This window comes from Salvia splendens, chromosome 1 (genome assembly GCF_004379255.2).
Source record: "Salvia splendens isolate huo1 chromosome 1, SspV2, whole genome shotgun sequence".
In the NCBI taxonomy this organism is placed as follows: Eukaryota; Viridiplantae; Streptophyta; class Magnoliopsida; order Lamiales; family Lamiaceae; genus Salvia; species Salvia splendens.
In genome coordinates, this window is record NC_056032.1 from 45,148,872 (window position 1) to 45,170,176 (window position 21,305).

The 21,305-nt window shown below is 36.9% G+C and overlaps 2 protein-coding genes across 3 annotated transcripts; both read left to right on the forward strand.

Annotated features, from left to right (window-relative positions):
• Positions 1-1,174: 1,174 nt before the first annotated feature.
• On the forward strand, positions 1,175-6,691 carry LOC121755322 (squamosa promoter-binding-like protein 14). 2 transcript variants are annotated; one of them, XM_042150647.1, is made up of 11 exons: positions 1,175-1,536; positions 2,351-2,992; positions 3,149-3,342; positions 3,743-4,350; positions 4,457-4,531; positions 4,620-4,727; positions 4,804-4,921; positions 5,065-5,200; positions 5,285-5,429; positions 5,514-6,089; positions 6,181-6,691. In XM_042150647.1, exons 2-11 carry the CDS (start codon positions 2,379-2,381, stop codon positions 6,574-6,576), a joined length of 2,970 nt encoding a protein of 989 aa, XP_042006581.1. In that variant the 5' UTR covers positions 1,175-1,536; positions 2,351-2,378; the 3' UTR covers positions 6,577-6,691. The 2 variants fall into 2 exon arrangements, with proteins under 2 accessions (XP_042006581.1, XP_042006574.1); XM_042150640.1 differs by having other exon boundaries at positions 1,176-1,536; positions 3,515-4,350.
• Positions 6,692-12,403: 5,712 nt separating this feature from the next.
• On the forward strand, positions 12,404-14,187 carry LOC121801823 (galactan beta-1,4-galactosyltransferase GALS1-like). The gene is made up of 2 exons (XM_042201252.1): positions 12,404-13,613; positions 13,725-14,187. Exons 1-2 carry the CDS (start codon positions 12,469-12,471, stop codon positions 14,083-14,085), a joined length of 1,506 nt encoding a protein of 501 aa, XP_042057186.1. The 5' UTR covers positions 12,404-12,468; the 3' UTR covers positions 14,086-14,187.
• The last annotated feature ends 7,118 nt before the right edge of the window (positions 14,188-21,305 follow it).

The window sequence follows — 21,305 nt, forward strand, 5'->3', positions numbered from 1 at the left end:
GTTTCATTACTTTATTCAACTACGCAATTAAGCTAATTTATCATTAACAATTCATTCAGTCCACCAACACACGTGCCCTCAAACCTCAAAATTCATAGTATTATAACTTAGAATAACGTGTGTGAAAAGGTGAAAATTGCCAATTTATTTATATGAGACACTTAATTAATTCTCTTCCATGTGTTGTGTACATAAATAATTATAATTAAATTAGTTAGGGTTTTTATTTCGAGAAGATAAAATGGAGACTTTAAACGATTTGTTGGTTGAAAAAAATGACATGTCTATGTTTAATTTCAAATGTATTGACTATTACAAAGAGTAAACAGTTATAGTTAATGTGACATTTTCTCTTGTTTTAGGTTCTTGAATAGGGTTTTGTTTTCTTATTTCACTAGCTTGACTTTTGCTCTGTATTATGTACTCTTTCTTATTCATCGTTTTTTTTACATGAGATAAAAAAAACTTGAGATGCCTACTTTATTATCTTTCATTTTCCATCAATAACCAACTCCAAAAAATATGAAAAAAATATAGAGCTAAATCATTTTGTTACGAATTTATGTGGGTATATCAATTAATAAGAAATTATAAAATTTAATGTCTAAAACTTCGAATTTATATTTATAGATAGATTGCTAAATATTTATTGAGAGAATTTCAGAATACATAGTTAGATATTGACTAAAATAAAATAAATAAAGAACAAATAATTTATTTAAAGATATAAATATGTTATGATTGATATTGACATGATAAGAATATAATTTAAATTTATAAATTTTAAATAAAATATAAACACATTTAGATAAGTTTTAAACAACTTCTTATAATGAATTCTTAATACTTCTTATAAACACATTTTAGAATTCTTAATACTTCTTAATGAATTTGAAATTTTCAATTCTTTTGTCTAATAATAATAATAATAATAATGTAAAACATATAAATATAAATATAAATCGGTCGACAAAATACAAACTACAAAAATAGATAATAGTTGCACCCACGACCAATCCATCAATCTAGCTTATCGGATTTCGGATCAGTCCTACTCGGCTATTCGTGTGCCGACTAATTAAATGCGAGTCAGCACACGCATTTTCGGACTGTTTTTAACGTCCCTAATTAAAAAAAGGCGTTTGGAAATAAGAGAACAAAGTGAAGGTAAATGTGAAACAAAGAAAGCAACAAACAAAATGAAACGAAAGTACGAAGAAGAAAAGTAAAAGAGAGAGTTGTGCAGAAAATATAGAGAGAGAAGTCTTTAATCCTTTCATTTTTGCTTCCTTTCTCCTCCTTTTCCTTCGCAGATCTCACCTCACTTTCTTCAGTTTTCAAGATTCAATCCGTCCTTTTGAATTCCTCTCCAATTCTTCTGCAAAACCCCTTGAAAAAAAATCCACTCGGTTGACTCATCGGAGACGAAGACGGCGATGATTGACTATAGCTGTGGAGTCAGAAATCTTGACTCTGATGTTGAATAGTCGAATCAAAACTGAGTAATTTGGAGATGAATTGCTTTGATCCGTAAAGGTGCTGTCTTTTCTTCCATCTTCCGTTTGTATGTGTGTGATTGGTGATTACTGTACTGATTTCACCTTTTGTTGACTTCGATTCTGATTGGACTGCACTGAATTTGTTGTTTCCGTTTAAATTTAATTCCCTTGGCGACTAGCCTGAGCTAGAATTAGGTCGAGTTTTCGAGAATTTTGGTGATTATTGTACGGATTTAACCTTTTGTTGACCTCATATTTTCGATTCTGATTGGACTGAATTTGTTGTTTCCGTTTAATTCCTTTGGCGACTAGCTGGAGCTAGAATTAGGTTGAGTTTTCGAGAATTTTTGCGTAATACTGGGATTGATAATCCCTTCGAGTTTTGAGCAAATATTCTATGTTGTTGTTAGGCGCAAAGACGCTGTATGAATCATCTCTTCTTCTTCTTTTTGGGTCAAAATCCCTAGTTTGCCATCAATTACTTGACTTGAGTTTCTTCTCGTTTCCAATTTATTGTCTTCCTTACTGCAAATTGAGGAGATATGGGTAGTATGGGCAAAGGTAACAAATTTGATAGGGCAACGCTAAGAGAATGTTATTCTTTAATCGGAACGGTTACACATCTATCCTATTATACTTTTGACATGTTAAAATGGTCTAGTTTATGACTGGCTGGTTGGGAGTTAGGTGGTATACACATTCAAGTTTGCCTGGATATTTCTAACTTCTGTTACAAATGTTACAAATATGGTAGCTGGACATTCTTATCTTTCTTCTTGCTCCCTCTGAAATTGTGTTTAGTTCCTCGACATTGATATTTTTTATAATGAAGTTGTATTTTCTTTTTTCAGGAGTTAATAAAGTTGTGATCTCGTTCCAATGGAAGAGGCAGGTGCAAAAGTAGCTTCCCCAGTTGCCATTCACCAAGCACGAGCGCAGAGATTTTGCAATCCACATCCAATAGTTAAGAAACGTAGTGTGCCTTTTTATCCTTCTGGCTACGTTACTCAGAACCCTCCTGATAATTGGAATTCGAAGTCCTGGGATTGGGATAGTTCAAGGTTTATTGCTAGACCATTGCCATGTGAAGGAAACCAAGTGATAAGAGGGCCACATGTGCCACTTGACTTGGCAAGGAACAAAGAAGTTCAGAATAGTGCTTTGAATCCCTCGGAGCATAGTCAAATCGGAAAAGATGATGAAAATCTTCTACTAAAGCTTGGAGGTGGAGAACAACAAGCCGTGAGCAATGGCAGCCATGGTGGCATGAATTTAATGGAAGAGACACAACCTGTGTCGAGGCCTAGCAAGAGAGTAAGGTCAGGATCACCTGGTACTGCTAACCGTCCTATGTGTCAAGTGGATGATTGCAAGGAAGATCTCTCTACTGCCAAGGACTATCACCGGCGACACAAGGTGTGTGAGGTGCACAGCAAAGCTGGTAAAGCTTTAGTGGGAAAACAGATGCAAAGATTCTGCCAACAGTGCAGTAGGTTCGTGATATTGATCATTTTCATTAACCATTGTGGATTGTCTTATTGGTTTTGCATTTTATCTTCACTTTACTAAGGTTATTGGCCTCAGAGGATGTAGTCTAGGTTTCCACTTGGAGATGTCTCAGTAAATGATGGCACATGTGTTTTTATCAGGTTCCACCCTCTTGCTGAATTTGATGATGGAAAAAGAAGCTGTAGGCGCAGGCTTGCTGGACATAATAGAAGGAGGAGGAAAACTCAGCCTGAAGAAGCTACTCCACAGGCGCCAGTTCCCAGTGGTGCCCCCAATGATATCAATTGTGAGGTGGATGTCATCAATTTACTGGCGGCACTAACTCGTCCACAAGGTACTATAATATTAGCTACTAAAGGTTTTTTTGGCTGTTAGGTGATTTCAACTAAGATGTAATCTGTATCCTGTTCTTGCTATAAATTATGATTGTAGCTCGTGTTGTCCTTTGAAGTACTCGCATCTACACATTAGATATGCTGCGAATTGCTGATTTCTGTAAATCACAGGGAACCCAGAGGACGGGAATACTAAATTCTCCTCCATACCTGATAACAATCAGCTGGTCCAAATTCTTAGTAAAATAAATTCATTACCAGAAATCTTAGCAGCCAAGCTGCCTCATTTGAAAACTACAAGTGGAAGTGTATCTGATCATGCACATTCTGGAAATCAGAACCAAATGAGTGCAAATGCTTCTTCCCCATCAACCATGGACTTACTTGCTGGTCTTTCAGGTGCTCCTGGAATGCCTTCTGATGCCTTAGAAATTCAATCTCAGCCAAGCAAAGATAAAAGTGAGTTTGAAAAGAGAAAATCACCCGAAGTTCACAATGCTGCACGTCTAGATACACAAAAAGGATCTGCTGCGGAGTTTCCTTCTGTTGTAGGTGAGTGGAGTAGTACAAGCTGCCATCCTTCACCCATGGAGGAAGTAGATTGTCATGTTCCAGAGACATCACCAAGTCTGGATTTACAGTTGTTTAGTTCCTCACCTGAAGATAATAGTTCAAGGAAGTTGCCGTTAAATGCAAGCTATCCTTCATCCAACAGTAGTAATCCTTCACAAGATATATCACCCACATCTTCACCACCTCTTGTGCGTGATCTATTCCCAATGCAGACTTCGAGAGAAACAATGAGGAGTAATCATTTTTCAAATAGTGAAGATGAACTTGCACGCGCGAAATCAACCGTAAGCAACGGGTGCAGTACATCACTTTGTCTTTTTGGTGGCTCAATTCAGCCTGTTGAAAATGCTTCGATTCAAAGTTCCCCATACCAAGCTGGTTATACATCTTCCGGGAATGATCATTCACCATCCAGCCTGAATTCTGAGGCTCAGGTACTTCACGTACCATTATCTTGGTATCTTTTACCAAACTTTTAGTCATGCCTTAACTTCCTAGTTTACCTAGCATATTTTAACAGATTTTACATCTCTCTACTAGGATCGCACTGGCCGAATCATTTTCAAACTATTTGACAAGGATCCTAGTCATTTGCCTGGCTCCTTACGGACTCAGGTTGGTATATGCTGCTTTAATTCGGCCATTTTCACAATATGATGGCCTATGGGCAAGACCTAATGACATGTGATGCCTCTACTTTCAGATATTCAATTGGCTTTCTAACAGTCCATCAGAAATGGAGAGCTTTATCAGGCCTGGTTGCATAGTCCTCTCATTATATTTATCAATGCCATTATATGCCTGGGATCACGTGAGTGCATTTTTATGAATATACTTGGCTAGTGTAGTGTGGCTTTTTGTTGACCAGCTTTCTGCCCCTTCTGCAGATAGAAGAAAACCTTTTTTATTGTGTCGGCTCTTTAGTAAAAGGTGTTGATGTAAGCTTCTGGGGAAATGGAAGATTTTTGGTTTGCACTGAGAGACAAATGGCTTCCCATAAAGATGGTAAGTTTGCTGTTTTTGTATTTCTTTGTCAGTCGGTCCAGCAACTGAAGGTTTTAGGTCATTTACTGGACTGAGGGTGTTGCCAATTTTTCCCTTTCCGTTGTGCTTCTTTGAATAATTATAAATTTCTTTTGCATCTTCAGGGAAGATCCGTCTCTATAAAACATGGAAAGGCTTTGCTATGCCTGAACTGATATCAGTGTCTCCTGTTGCTGTTATTTCCGGGGAAGAGACCTCTCTTGTATTGAGGGGAAGAGGTTTGACAGCTCCAGGGACCAAGTATGTGTGATTGGTATTCTGTTGAGCTGTAATTGTTAATTCTTCGTTTTATTTGATCATGCAACTTTCGTTGTGTATGCACAGAGTGCACTGCACACATGCAGATGGATATAATATTGAAGAAGTTAGAGCATCATCGTCCCAAGATGCTGCACTTGATGAAATCAACTTGAGTAACTTTAAGATAGATGGAACAAGAAGTAACATGCTTGGTCGCTGCTTTATCGAGGTATAGCAATTTTGAAAGCTTTCAGTTCCTAAAAAAAAAGAGAAAGGACTGCATGTGGATCATTGACGTTCTGAATGTTTACAGGTCGAAAATAGTTTTCGAGGCACCACTTTCCCGGTAATCATAGCTGATAAAACCATCTGCGATGAGTTGAGGCTCCTTGAGCCTCATATCAATGGCAATGCTCACGTTGAGAGTACAGGAAGGTCCTGGTCGAGGGAAGAAGTTGTGCATTTCTTGGATGAACTCGGATGGCTGTTCCAGAGAAAGAGAAACTCTACATTGTTCGTGGTCCCAGATTACAGGCTTAATCGGTTCAAATTTCTCCTCATATTTGCTGTCGAGCACGACTTTTGTGCATTGGTGAAAACTCTCCTGGACATCCTGCTAGAACTAAACATGGGCAGGAAAGGATTAGTAACGGAGTCTATAGCAATGCTATGGGAAATCCACCCCTTGAACCGGGCAGTGAGAAGGAGGTGCCGAAGGATGGTTGATTTGCTTGTCCATTACTCCGTTATCGACCCTGATGATGCTTCTGAGAAGTACATATTCGCACCTAATTTAGCTGGACCTGGCGGTCTCACACCCTTGCATTTGGCTGCGTCTGCAACTTCCTCAGAAGACTTGATCGATGCCCTAATAAGCGATCCTATGGAGGTAGCACCATTTCGTTTTCTCCCCTCAATGGTAAAAAACCGAAAACTGCAGATTGGTTTCTTGACATTTCTCTCCATATGTTTTCATATAGATTGGGCTGCAGAGCTGGAATTCTGCGTTGGATGTGAACGGATTATCTCCATATGCGTACGCCCTGATGAGGAACAATCATTCATACAACGACCTCGTGGCGCGCAAGGTTGCAGAAACAAGAAACGGGGAGGTGTGTGTGGAGATAGAAAAGGAGAGGAAGCCATTGGAAGTTGAGGTGAAGAACGGGAGATGCTCCAGATGTGCAGTTGTAGGCTATCGACTACAGAGCAAACGATATAAAGGCTCGAAAGGATTGCTCCAACAACCTTACATCCATTCAATGCTCCTCGTTGCTGCTGTGTGCGTCTGCGTCTGCGTCTTCCTGAGAGGGCACCCTTACGTTGGCTGTGTCGTTCCATTCGCTTGGGAGAATCTCGACTACGGCCCACGTTAAGCCCGTGGTTTTTTTTTTCCTTCTTCCTTTCTTCTTTCAACATATTTATAAGTAATGTACCTCTGATAAAATGATCATATAGTGTTTATTCAATTCATTATTATTATTATCACTATTTGTTTGTTTTGATGTGTAGGATTTCCTTCTTTTAAACAACTAGTTAATAAATTTAGGGCATTGGGGAAAAAATCATTCAATGCCTCTATTTATTTCTGTTTCCTAATAAGTTCAGTGTAATGGATGATACAAATAAATGAAGGCCACCACAATTACATTTATTCCAGCATTTATTTGTATGTTTGTTTGTTGTGTTTTAAAGCTGGATTATATTTTATCAATTTAATTTGATTTATTGAATTTTTCATAATTAAATTATTATGGCATAATGATTTGGTGAGGAGGGCAGCTGCATCCAACTATAGAATCACATGCTAAATTGGTGGCTGAGATTTAGGGAGATGTGTTGGTTTGTTTGTACTTTGTGCTATATTGCTTTTCACTTGGAATATATGTACTTAAACTTTTTTCTTATATTTTCATATATAGTAAAGAGTTTGTTTTTTTTTATAAATATCTTATCTTTTTTTTTCTATTTTAACAAACTCAAGAATGTAATCATTTTTTTAAAAAACATAAAATGTGCTCATATTCCATAATTTTCCATTTTTACATAAACAATCAAAACTAAGATATTATAGTAAAAGAGTTTGTCTCTTTAAAATGTCTGATTATTTTAGTCTGCTTTAATACATCCAACAACTCCATCGGAAATCTCTGTCGTTCAAGAATATGATTATTTCGAATGGGATGCAAAGAATTATATACTTATTCAGTCCACGAAAAATAATCTTACTAGTGGACAATATATATTTTAAATTTTTTAAAAGAAGTACTATCAAGGTGAAATGGAGTGAAAATATGATCGAATTACTAGTAGTATTATTTAGCAAAAAATAGTCCCGTCTCACTAGAAAGGAAACTTACTAGTATAAATTAAGATGAACAACATCAAAAATATTTATTTTTAATACATAAATGGAGTACTAGTCAGTCTCAACAATAAAATCAAGAATTCTTTTAAATTATAAGCTAAACAAAGTAAAGAAAACATTACAATATTAGATATGACAAGCAAGATTCCTCTTTTTATTTACAACAAAATATTATCAATAGTAAAAGTATAGTATAAAATCGAGTGTGGCCTCTACATAAAAATATCCAAAGTATAGATATTTTTTTTCACTTTTCCAAGAGTGAACATGAAGAAATTGTGATGTCCCTCTTTAGCATTATTATCCAATGAAATGTGAAATAATAATTGGTGGAAGCCGACATAAGTCGTTAGGATAAATTTCACCTTTCTTAATAAAAATAAATATAGCTGTAACCCAATTATTCATTTTCGGAATCTATTGGTATCAATAAATAATGAGCTGTGTTGTCCTACATCTAATTGTAATTTTAAATCATGATTAATTATACACAATAATTAGTGAACAATTAAAGAAGTTTAACTTGTTAAGAAGCATGTATAATCCGTGACATATAAAGACTAAACACGCAGCCTATTTCTATATTATAACCAAATTTAAACTAAACTTCTAATCTTGGTGTCACCATATACTAGAACCTAGTAATTATAATATAATGCTTCTTATTCAGCAATTCATCCAAAAAAGGACTAATTCACTTCATTTAAATTATAATTTAAATTTAATTTTGGGATCATCATTAAAATCATATAAATAACTTTGAACGACCCAAACAAGAACTATAAATATGATCATTAATATGCATCTCTTGTTATTAATGTATTATTCCAGGGGAAAGCTTCCAAACTATAAATAAATTAATGAAAGTGAATCCCCACTGTAACCTTTTCCTCACAGCTCATAATCATCACCATCTCCAGGAGTGGGGGTTCTATTTCAGCATAATTTTATCTCATTATACAATGGTATGCAATAATGTCCTATACGAACAAAAAAAAGATATAAATAAAAAAAATACTATGAACATAAAATACGATTAAAAGCTTTCTGATTAAACTATAAATGGATTTTGTTTCTCTACACATATCAAATTATATTATATAAAAATCTCTATTTGAGATATAATTCTATTATTAACAAATAATAATCAAAATCGTATCTTTAAGATTAGTAAAATAAATTTTCCAATCTTAAAATGATTCGAAATGTAATCTATTAGTACTATAAATCTTATTATAATCGAATTGATACGGCGGCTTCTTTCCAATCTTGAAAAGATAATATTATTCCAAATGTTAAATTCACTTCATTCAACATAAATCAAGAAAAGAAATAATAATAATAATAATAATAATAATAACCAAAATAGTGCATCATAACTCATGAACCGACGATAGAATTAATCGATCCGATCCCATCCCATCTAGCTCTGTCACTACCTGTTATAGGGGAGACGCACACACCCACGTGTTGTTGCACGCAGCAGGAGCTTTGTTATCGATGCCCTTATTTCTAGGGGTGAGAAATTATACCGAAATACCGTAATACCGGACTTATCGTACCGGAAAAATACCGAAAATACCGATTTTATCCCCTCAAACTATCATTTTATGATGCAAAAGTATCAATTTATCATCCAAAAAATCTAAACTATCATTTTAAAACAAAAGTATCATTTTATCATTTGAAACTATCATTTTATCCCATCAAACTATCATTTTATGATGCAAAAGTATCAATTATCATCCAAAAAATCTAAAACTATAATTATTAAACAAAAGTATCATTTTATCATTTGAAACTATCATTTTATCCCCTCAAACTATCATTTTATGATGCAAAAATATCATTTTATCATCCAAAAAATATAAAACTATCATTATTAAACAAAAGTATCATTTTATCATTTGAAACTATCATTTTATCCCCTCAAACTATCATTTTATGATGCAAAAGTATCATTTTATCATCCAAAAAATCTAAAACTATCATTATTAAACAAAAGTATCATTTTATCATTTGAAACTATCATTTTATCCCCTCAAACTATCATTTTATGATGCAAAAGTATCATATTATCATCCAAAAAATCTAAACTATCATTATTAAACAAAAGTATCATTTTATCATTTGAAACTATCATTTTATCCCCTCAAACTATCATTTTATGATGCAAAAGTATCATTTTATCATCCAAAAAATCTAAACTATCATTTTAAAACAAAAGTATCATTTTATCATTTGAAACTATCATTTTATCCCCTCAAACTATCATTTTATGATGCAAAAGTATCATTTTATCATCCAAAAAATCTAAAACTATCATTATTAAACAAAAGTAACATTTTATCATTTGAAACTATCATTTTATCCGCTCAAACTATCATTTTATGATGCAAAAGTATCATATTATCATCCAAAAAATCTAAACTATCATTATTAAACAAAAGTATCATTTTATCATTTGAAACTATCATTTTATCCCCTCAAACTATCATTTTATGATGCAAAAGTATCATTTTATCATCCAAAAAATCTAAACTATCATTTTAAAACAAAAGTATCATTTTATCATTTGAAACTATCATTTTATCCCCTCAAACTATCATTTTATAATGCAAAAGTATCATTTTATCATCCAAAAAATCTAAAACTATCATTATTAAACAAAAGTATCATTTTATCATTTGAAACTATCATTTTATCCCCTCAAACTATCATTTTATGATGCAAAAGTATCATTTATCATCCAAAATATCTAAAACTATCATATTATTAAACAAAAGTATCATTTTATCTTTGAAACTATCATTTTATCCCCTCAAACTATCATTTTATGATACAAAAGTATCATTTATCATCCAAAATATCTAAAACTATCATATTATTAAACAAAAGTATCATTTTATCATTTGAAACTATCATTTTATCCCCTCAAACTATCATTTTATGATGCAAAAGTATCATTTATCATCCAAAATATCTAAAACTATCATTATTAAACAAAAATATATGTAATCAAAATAATCAATAAATATATATTAAAAGATACCTAAAGATCAACATCATCGGCAACAACAAATATAATATGATACTTGATAACATGCCAACCAAAATATAAAATTAAATAGAGTGATGGACGAATTACGGTATACCGTTACCGTTACCATACCGTTACCATACCGTTATTACGGTATACCGTATCGTACCGTGTTTCGGTATACCGTAAAAAATAGTATACCGAAACACGGTACGGTACGGTATACCGTAATAACGGTATGGTAACCGGTATAAAAAAATATCATACCGAATTTCCGGTATACCGATAATTCGGTACGGTATCGGTATTGAATTTTTTCATACCGTACTTTCCGGTACGGTATGCGGTATGGCACGGTCGGTACGGTATACCGTACCGACCCACCCCTACTTATTTCAGTGAACCAAGCTTGTGCTAAAATTAACTTTTCTAAACGTATCATCAGTCCAAATTCTTTACTCTCTGATAGTGTTAGAGCATTAGCAGTGGCAGACGTCACTACGGAATTCCCATCGGCGTGCGAGAATTCCGTGGCGGACTTCCGCCATTGTACGTATCATGCACGGATACGGAATTCCAACGAGGAATTCGCAGTTCCGCGGCTTTCTGCGGAATTCGAGGAATTCGCAGTTCTACAGCTTTCCGCGGAATTCCGCGGGGAATTCCGTGCGGACATCTGCCATTGCGTTGACTCCCACGGACGTCCGCGCGGAATTCTTGTTTATTGCATTAAGTGTTTTTTTTTCTGTTCCTATAAATAACAAGAATGTGGAGCAGGCATTTGGTGTGCTCCAGGCTTGATGGGCGGCAGTGAAGGGTCCAACACGGATGTGGTACGTTGATAGTATCGCCGACATCATGTACGCATGTATTATCATGCACAACATGATTGTCGAATATGAAGGTCCAGCACTGACTGATTTGGCCAATGGTGATGTTGCGGGTCCAAGCCACGGCGTGGCCACCAACAATGTACGCATGAGGATACCCCATGACGAAGTCGATCGAGTCCGTGCATTTGCCGACATGCGCCAAAAACAAGCCCATGTTCAACTCCGGGGTATTATAGTTCGACGATGGATGGGTCGAGGTACCGTTGGGGCCAAGGCCGCTTGTTACTCCCTCTCCGCTGATTCCCGCACACGTGCATGAATTAGACGCATCATGTGTTCATAATGCCCACCACTAACACTACCACTACCACTACCACTACCAGGCATTCCGGATATATAAAAGAAATGTAGAGAGAGATACTCGTTAATATAAGTGGTGCGAATGAAATGAAGTTCAACGAGACGTATTTATAGAAATAAAAAAAAACATTTAATGCAATAAACGGGAATTCCGCGCGGACGTCCGTGGGAGTCAACGCAATGGCTGACGTCCGCGCGGCGTCGCGACGAAATTCCTCGTAAACGCCGCCGAACTGCGGTGTCCTCGGCGAAATTCCGTATCCGTGCATACCATGCACGTGTGCCGGAATTTCGTCGGGACGGGTGTCATTGCTGATGCTTTTAATTAAAAGATAAAGATAGTGAATTTATGAAATCTTGAATTTGGTATTTTCCGCTACGGCAGAGAAGAAAAAAAGGAAAAATAGAGTCAATGATTAGAAAGAATTGCATTTCCGTAAATATGAAGAGATCCAGGGGCAAATAAAATAAAATAAAATAAAATAAAATAAAATAAAATAAAATAAAATAAAATAAAATAAAATAAAATAAAATAAAATAAAATAAAATAAAATAAAATAAAATAAAATATGTATATTCATTGGATTACAGCATCAGTTTCCCTCACACCACACCACACCACACCACACCACACCACAAAGCTGTCGGTCAATTTCCACACTATCCAATGAAGAAAGGTGGAGCGCCGCCTCCCTCCGCCGCCTCCACCGCCTCAGCCAACCCCATCGCCAAAATCTTCCTCTGCTTCGAAACCAAATCCTTCCTCGCCACATTCCTCGGCCTCACCCTCGTTGTCATCGTCTGGAATCTCCAGCCCTACTACGACAACATCCTCCCCACCGCCCGCTGCGCCACCGCCACCGCCACCGCCACCGCCGCCGTATATCCGCCTGTAAATACAAACACCTCCCCCATCTCAGCGCAGAAGCTCGTCGCCACCACCACCGCCGCCGCGGCAGATCCAAACAAGCGCACCTTCCAATCCTACGGCAGCGCCGCTGCCCTATTCGTCAAAATGGGCGCCTACCGCGGCGGCCCCGCCACGTTCGCGGTGGTGGGGCTGGCGTCGAAGCCTACACACGTGTTCGGGAAGCCCTGGTACAAATGCGAGTGGGTCCCCAACAACGGCAGAGCCTCAATCCGAGCAAAGGCGTACAAAATGCTGCCGGATTGGGGCTACGGCCGCGTCTACACCGTCGTCGTCGTCAATTGCACATTTGCAGAAAACCCTAACTCCGACAACAGCGGCGGAAAGCTATTGCTCTACGCCTACTACGGCGAATCCCCGCGGAAATTCGAGAAATTCACCGCCATGGAAGAGGCCGCCGGAGCTTACAACGAATTAGATTACAAGCCGCCGTATAAGTACGATTACCTCTACTGCGGCTCGTCTCTGTACGGCAACATCAGCGCCGGGAGAATGCGTGAATGGATGGCCTACCACGCTTGGTTCTTCGGAGCGAAGTCGCATTTTGTTTTCCACGACGCTGGAGGAGTGTCGGCGGCGGTGAAGGCGGTGCTGGAGCCGTGGATTCGCGCCGGGAGGGTGACGCTGCAGGATATTATGGCGCAGGCGGAGTACGACGGCTACTACTACAACCAGTTTTTGGTGGTGAACGATTGCCTCCACCGCCACCGGTACGCCGCGAATTGGACGTTCTACTTCGATGTGGATGAGTACATCTATCTCCCCGACGGCGGCACCTTGGAGTCGGTGCTCAACGATTTCTCCAACAACACACAGTTCACCATTGAACAGAACGCAATGTCGAGCTCTCTCTGCTTGAACGATCCATCTCGAGATTACTCAAGGTAACCCTAACCTAACCTAAATCAGCTACTGAATTGAATCAATTGATGAATTGAATGTTAGATTCGTGTTAGTTGAAAACCTAATTCGGTGAAATTTGGGGGAAAACGCAGGGAATGGGGGTTTGAGAAACTGGTATTCAGAGATTCACGAACGAGGATGAGGCGAGATCGGAAATACGCGATTCAGGCGAGAAACGCCTATGCGACCGGCGTTCACATGTCGGAGAATGTCGTCGGCGGGAGCCTCCACAAGACGGAGCATAGGATCCGGTATTACCACTACCACAACACGATCACCGTGCACGAGGAGCTCTGCCGCAACCTTCTCCCGGCGAAGGCGGCGAACGCGACGACGTGGCTCGACAAGATCCCTTACGTGTACGACGATAGCATGAAGAAGCTGGGGCCGGTGATTAAGCAGTTTGAGCGGAACACCATCGGCACCGCCTTGCAACGGCGACGCCGGCGATAGTAATTTAAAATTCTTTTTCGAAGCTATTTTTCGGTGTATAAAAAAGAAAAAAATATAATTACCAGCTGGTTTTCATTTTTATTAATATTCTTTATTTCCTTTGATCGATTTCTGGAAAAGGTAAATGATTGGAACCGACACTAAATTCATTTTTCCCGTTTGGCGCTGAAGACGCGTGGCTACTCTATTCGAGTGAAGTTGTTATACTATTTCCATTACCGCAAGAACCGCTCCTCTGTTGCCAACTACGCTCCTCCGTTGCCAACTACGCCACACTCCTACTGGCTGTTATACTCTTTCCATCTTATTATCAAATTCGCTTTTCAAACATGAGATTTTATATAACCTTATTTTATAGTAATGAGATTTTATTTAATTTTATTTTATAAAATAATAAAGAGAAAAAATAAAGATAATTATATAAAATAAAGTACTAGAAGAAACAATAAAGTAAAATACAGTAATTTTATTATACATTTTGTTAAAATTAGAAAAGATTGAACTTGGAAGGGCGAAATAATAAATAAATTATTCATTTCAAGCGATGAGCTTGATCAGAGAGAAGTTATTTTGACTAATATATTACACATATAAAATGAAAATTTTGATAGATTTCATTCAGATTTATCGGTCAATTTCATTCAGATTTGTCGGTCAATTTTTTCATTTTCAAGAGTATTTATTAGTGTTGAGACTTGTGTTTTTGTTAAGAACATTAATTAATGATTAGAGATAGTCACTTTGTAATACGCCGTTGATCTTTGGACACGTGGCGAGACGAATTAAAAGAGGCATGAGCTTGAATGATTGATCTATGAAAAACTATTTTTTTAATTTACATTATTTGGATATTAATAATGATAGTAGTGAATAATGGAGGCATATGCCGTTATCAATTTAGAGCATGCACAACGATGGACGGACGGTGTCCGTCCGTTCGTGCCGCTGGCAAGAACGAGGTCCGCTGCTGTGCCGTGCCGGCCGGCGCTGCTCGCTGCATCGAGCACGTCCGTGCCAGCGAGCAGGCGACGTGGCAAGCAGTGATTGGACAACGACATAGCCGTTGCATTTGAATTTTTTTTTATTTATTAAAAATTAGTTTTTATTAAAAAAATGATTAAAAATAAAAAAAAATATTTTTCTACTTCCCAAAAAAATATATCCGTTTTTACAGTTTTTTCCACTTTTTTATTTTTTTTTATTTTTTTCCCCAAAAAAATACATTTTTATCTATAAATACCCCACTTTCACACCAAAAAATTCACACCAAACTATACAAATCTCATCTTCATTCTCCCATATTCATTCTCATCTCCATTCTCTCATCTTCATTCTCTCATATCCATTCTCAATCTTTCTTCCACTCCTACATCATAACAATGTCCGGCCAAGACGATGACCCCCCGCCCTCCACGGTTGGAACCCCGAATGGTTCGGTTCACAACCGTTCCATATGCGTCACCTCCATCCCCACCAACTCGTTGTGGCAGCTTTTGGCCCAACTCAATATGGCCGATAGGTCCACTATGACCCCCTCGCAACTTCGATCGCACGAGGTCATGATATTGTATTTTTAGCTTTTAATTATGTAATTTTTAATTTTAGGAGTTTAATTATGAAAATTTTAATTTTTATGATTTTAATTATGTCGTTTTTATTTTATTTGTAATTTGTAATATTTATTGTGGTTTTTTAATAAATTTTAATATTATCGAAATGTTTTTGTTTAATTGAATTTTAAATTGATTTGTGCTCGTCCTTGCGGAAGATCACAGCTGTGGGTGTTATGCTCCTGCCAGAGAACAGACAGAAAAAGTGGGGTCGGCCCCACAACCGTGCTCGCTGGCAAGAGCACGGTTGTGGATGCTCCTACACATATCATTACACTTTCTTTTCTTTTTCCTTTTCTTTTTTATGTTACGAAAAAAGACAACTGCAGTTAATAAATTTTACTACTCTTTTTTGAGAGATACTTTTTCATGTAGCATATTTTGGAGAACGTTTTTGCTACATTATTTAATTTTGACGTATTAGGTTTGGATACAAAATTACTATAATTAATCAAACAAAAAACACGAATCATCAATAGTGGCGTTTGGAATATAGCATTATAGTGTATTTATCTTCAATCATACCATCATAATTATTCATCAAACATATTATAAAATTGTAGGTGAGTCAACAAAGATCATAATTGTGTACTATCATCTTTTTTAGAAGAATAACTTCATACAAACATTATTTAATTAAAGACTGAGAGAAAAAGGAATGGATTCATTTTCACATATAGAAGATAGTATATTTAATACTCTCTTCGTTCAAAAATTTTTTTAGTAGTGGTCGTCAAAATTTATACTGCATATATTTGGTAAATAATAGGTCAAATATATAAGTTGTAAATAATAAATATATAAGAAAATAAATATTGTAAGAATATTTTTTTAAATAGATATCGACTGATTTTGATGGACAGAATTTTTTAAAAAAATAAGACTATTTTTCATAAATGAATAAAGTAAAATATATAGAGTTTTGGAGTGAGGAATAAATAGTTGGGCCATTTGCTTAACATAGTGCATTCAGTACAAACTTAACTAGCAGCATTGATACTATGTGATTAGCAACCACCTTCCGAGCACACCTCGGCATTGCGCTCGTCAGTGTATCGGACACCGCCTTTGTCGGTAAACCTAACCATCTTATTCTAAAATGAGTGTTCCATCTCTCATTTCATAATTCTTGGCTAAAAGTAATAGGGATTTGCAAAAAGATAAATGCTCTTGATAGAAGAGGTTAAAATTAATTACTTTAGAGCATCATTAACGCAAGGGGCTGGGCCTCAAATCGCGAGTCCCGGCCAGAGACGCGCGTTGGAGGGGGAGGATTTGCGGCCTGGGGCGGTCCCGGGGCCTCAGTTGCAGCCTGGAGACGGTCCCGGGGTCCGGCCGGGCTCGCTTTGGATGGTTCGGGGCAGTGACGGAGCTGCAATTTTTGCCAAAAATTGGAAGAGGAAGAAGAGGGAGAGGGAGATGGGTGACGGAGCCCAATTTTCTGATTTCTTTTCCATTTGGAAGAGGAAGAAGAGGGAGGGGGAGAGGAAGAAGAGGGAGGAAGATGAAGAAGAGGGGCGACGGATCCAATTTTCTAATTTTTTTATTTTTTTGCATTTTTTATGTTATACTCCCTCCGTCCCATATAATTTGACCCAATTTTCCATTTTAGGTCGTCCCACATAATTTGACCCATTTCACTTTTACCATTTTTGGTAGTGGACCCCACATTCCACTAACTCATTCATACTCACATTTAATTATAAAACTAATATATAAAAGTAGGACCCACATTCCACTAACTTTTTCAACTCACTTTTCATTATATTTCTTAAAACTCGTGCCCGGTCAAAGTGTCCCAAATTATGTGGGACGGAGGGAGTAATTTTTAGTTTTTTTGCATTTTTTTATGTTATAATTTTTAGTTTTTTTGCATTTTTTGCATTTTTTATGTTATAATTTTTAGTTTTTTTGCATTTGTATTTTTTTTCTAGGATTTGTAATTTCTTTTTTCGAATGAACAATTTATTTTCTTAGTTTGAATTGTTCAACGTATTGCATTTACGAGTCAAGTATGCTGAAGTTGTGAATAGTGTCAATTATTAGTTGCGGTCCAGGTTGTGGCCTGCAGGGTTAGAGCAGTTGGGGCCTGAGACTCAAATTTGAGGGAATGATGACGTGGAGGGGACTTGGGTCCTGAAACGGGTTAATGATGCACTTATGTAACGAACCCAACAAGAAACAGTCCAACTATTCCAAGCTGTTTATTGTCAGTTTGTCACTTAGATTTCGTGACATACCTAACTCTAAACAGAATTTATTTTTGAATGACGCTTGGTAAATAAATCAACATGTCTTTTTAGTTTTTTCAGTTAAATCAGGCATAATATGTGCTTTAGCTTAAGTTAGGGAATTAATGAACTATAAAACCAAATCATGCTTTACTAAAAATTACAATGTATCACATTCCCCTCATTTTCTCTCTTTCAGCCACACTATTTACATGCTACCCTTTTAAGAGAGCTTGAAATAACCGTGGGTCGATATTTTCCACACCAGTGTTAGTCGCGGTATTCCTTACCCACCTCCATGTGCTCGCTTGTTGTCGTCTTCATCATGTGTCGTGACTCTATGCTGAAGAATATATCTGCCGATTATTTGGTTTAGTTGTTAGATTATTTTATTAATGGAATTACTAAAATAATTTTTCAATTTTTAGGTGCATTTAAATGAAATAAAATCTTTGATTTTTCGGTTAAAATGTTACCAATAATAATACTATAATGAGTAGGAAAAGATTAGATTGCATGTGAGTGGACTTGACTGGACTCCACTCCACTAAATTTGTTCTTGCCCAAAATATCAGTTGCCAAAAGCCCATTTTAGGCCCAATATAGTAAAACATTTTTGTATAAAAAGTCGCGCATGCTATAAATAAATAAAACTATACAGTTATGTCATATTACAGCTTCCCACATAAAATTAGTCATAAAAAATAAAAAATTTGATAACATTAATTAAAAATTAAAATTGTATAAGTGTAAAAACTAAACTATTCTTTTTTTTATTTTGTTTTATTTTATTAATTTAATATTTTAAAAATCTAAAGTTTAAAAAAATAGTACAAAATTAAATTCTAAAATATAATCTAATTAATATTTTTAGATTTCTGTGTTTTAGAGATGTGTGGACTATAATGAGGGTTTTTAAATAGGGAGATTTCAGCTTGCGGTTCAAGAAATAAACTTTGAATCCTATGTGCTATATATTCGTTAATGGAGGGCTGTAATAAACTAATCATAGTATTATAATTAATACTACTAAGTGATGACGATAATAATTTTTATGTAACAAGGTTGATTAAACCACACGCCATATCTATAAATTAATTGATACTGCTAAACAGTCATATTATACATGTCCACACAAGACTATTTGGGATTATTCTTTTTAAATTTCTATTTGTGAATAAAATTTAAAAAAATATATATATTTTAAAGAATTGTTAAATTATTAAAATAGAATATTTTTAATCTATTTTATTAGCATTAATTAAAATTATTAAGTTATACTACTATTATATACTCTACTAAAAGAAACTTGTGTGATTAGCCATGACTTGGTCGTAATTACTCAAGTTTATCTATATACATCACACTCATCATTCCCTATCACCTTCCTTGAACTCAAGAGTATCTCCATATATGCTCTTGCCAAATAGCATGTATGTGAGTCCGGACCATATTTATTAATTTTTTACTCCATATTCTTCCGCAAAGACATGCTCAAGGGTACCACCATTCCATTATTTAATTTAAATACTTCAATTATTAAAAACATTTCTACAATATAAAAATACATTAAAAATACTCGAACTACTATTACAAATTTTAAAAATATAAAAATTACATAATTAAATCCTAAAAAATAAAAATTACATAATTAAAATCCTACAAATTAAAAATTACATAATTTAAAATACCCTCGTGGAAGACTAGTCATCTGGCCCTATCCCCAATGTTTTCGGAGACCCGGTATCATTGCCAAATGTGAATCAAGTTGCTCAGGAGTCATCCGACACCTATTGGCCAAATTGAGTTGAGCCAAAAGGGTCCACAACGAGTTGTTGGGGGGTTGAGAAGGGAGCAGGAGCGGGGGCGGATGGAGTCGAGCGCGACGGCGGTTGGCCGTCGTCTTCTTCCTTCCTTGCAGCCGGCGTTGGGAACTGCTTGGGCCAGCGTCGGGGCTACCCAAGCTAGCGTCGACAAGCTGGCTAGCCATCTCATAAGAGCCGTCGTCGGATAGGATGGAGAAGGATGATAAGCCTCCCCTATACTTCGGATTTCTACGCACCTGCTGCCAAGCTCTGAGGTGCTTGAATGGTTTGTAATGCATGGATTGGTAGGTCGGCATAGTGGTCGTGATGATGTCGGCCTCGCTCGTGCCGCTCCCCGCCGACCGCTGTTCCTGGAGCTAATATCTCTGGAACTTTTGGATTTCTTCGTTGGCTCTGAAAATGGCAATGCGCACCATACTCCCGTTGCGCTCGATGGTTCCTTCCGGTCGGTTGGCATTGTACCGGTGAGAGACGCGCCATCAAAACCGCTCCCCGGCTTGGTTCGTGTCGGTTTCCGGATCTTCAGATATTTCCAAATATGCTTTGAACATCTTCTCCATCTCCGACGGAGTGTACGCGGTACGGACGTGAGAGTCGCCGCCACGCCACGACTATGAGTAGGAACACTATGAGGAAGAGGAGGAGGAGCGCTGGGGTTTTCCTCCGGAGTTTGGGAGCCGCCGCTCCCTCCCGATCCTTGTTCGGGTGCCCACCCGTATCGCCCATCGGTGGCATCTAGCTCTTCCACTGGATAAGGCCGGTAGCCACTAGGAATTTGAGAACCTTGGGTTTGAGGAGGGGGCGAGAATTCCGTATCCGGATGAGGGAATGGTGTTGGGTTGAACCATTCGTGGTTCCATCCGCGGGAGTTGGAGGGGTGATCGCCGGAGCCGAACATTTTTTTTTTGCAAAAATGAAAGATTGAGAATTGATGAGAGAATTTAGATTAGAGAATTTAGATGAGAATTGTATAGTGCGGTGTGAAATTTTTGTGTGGAAGTGGGGATATTTATAGATGAAAAATGTAAATTTTGGGAAAAAAATGAAAAATAAAGTAAAAGTGGAGAGAAAGCGGATATAATTTATTGAGAAGTGAGAAAATATTTTTTTAATTTTAAAACGATTTTTAAATTAAATTCGAATTTTAAAAATAAATTAAAAAAGCCAACGGCATTGCCGTTGGCCAATAGAATGCTGCCATGTCGCCCTGCTCAGCGGCACGGACGTGCTCGATATATCGAGCAGCGCCGTGCCGTCGGCACGAGCACGGCGGCGGACATGGGTGTGTTGCGCCGTCGGCACGGATGCGGTCCGCCCCATCGAGCAGCGATGGAGATGCTCTAAACGGATTAACTATCAACTAATTATGAATTTTTGAAGTTTTTTCAAACTCACCAACAAGTCAAGATTGAGACGTACTTTATCGTTTTATCGTAGTAAAATCGTATTATTTCATTCAATTATAATTGAACTATTTCTCTTCATAGAAAAAAACAACACATTTTATATTTTTTATTTTATTCTCTTTTCATTTAACTTACTATATCCATAGT

Coding starts and splice junctions, on each gene's coding strand:
- LOC121755322 (XM_042150640.1), top strand. CDS start 2,379: ATGGAAGAGGCAGGTGCAAAAGTAGCTTCCCCAGTTGCCATTCACCAA. Junction 4,532..4,619: donor CTGGCTCCTTACGGACTCAG/GTTGGTATATGC, acceptor CTCTACTTTCAG/ATATTCAATTGGCTTTCTAA. Junction 4,728..4,803: donor CATTATATGCCTGGGATCAC/GTGAGTGCATTT, acceptor CCCCTTCTGCAG/ATAGAAGAAAACCTTTTTTA.
- LOC121801823 (XM_042201252.1), top strand. CDS start 12,469: ATGAAGAAAGGTGGAGCGCCGCCTCCCTCCGCCGCCTCCACCGCCTCA. Junction 13,614..13,724: donor CCATCTCGAGATTACTCAAG/GTAACCCTAACC, acceptor GGGAAAACGCAG/GGAATGGGGGTTTGAGAAAC.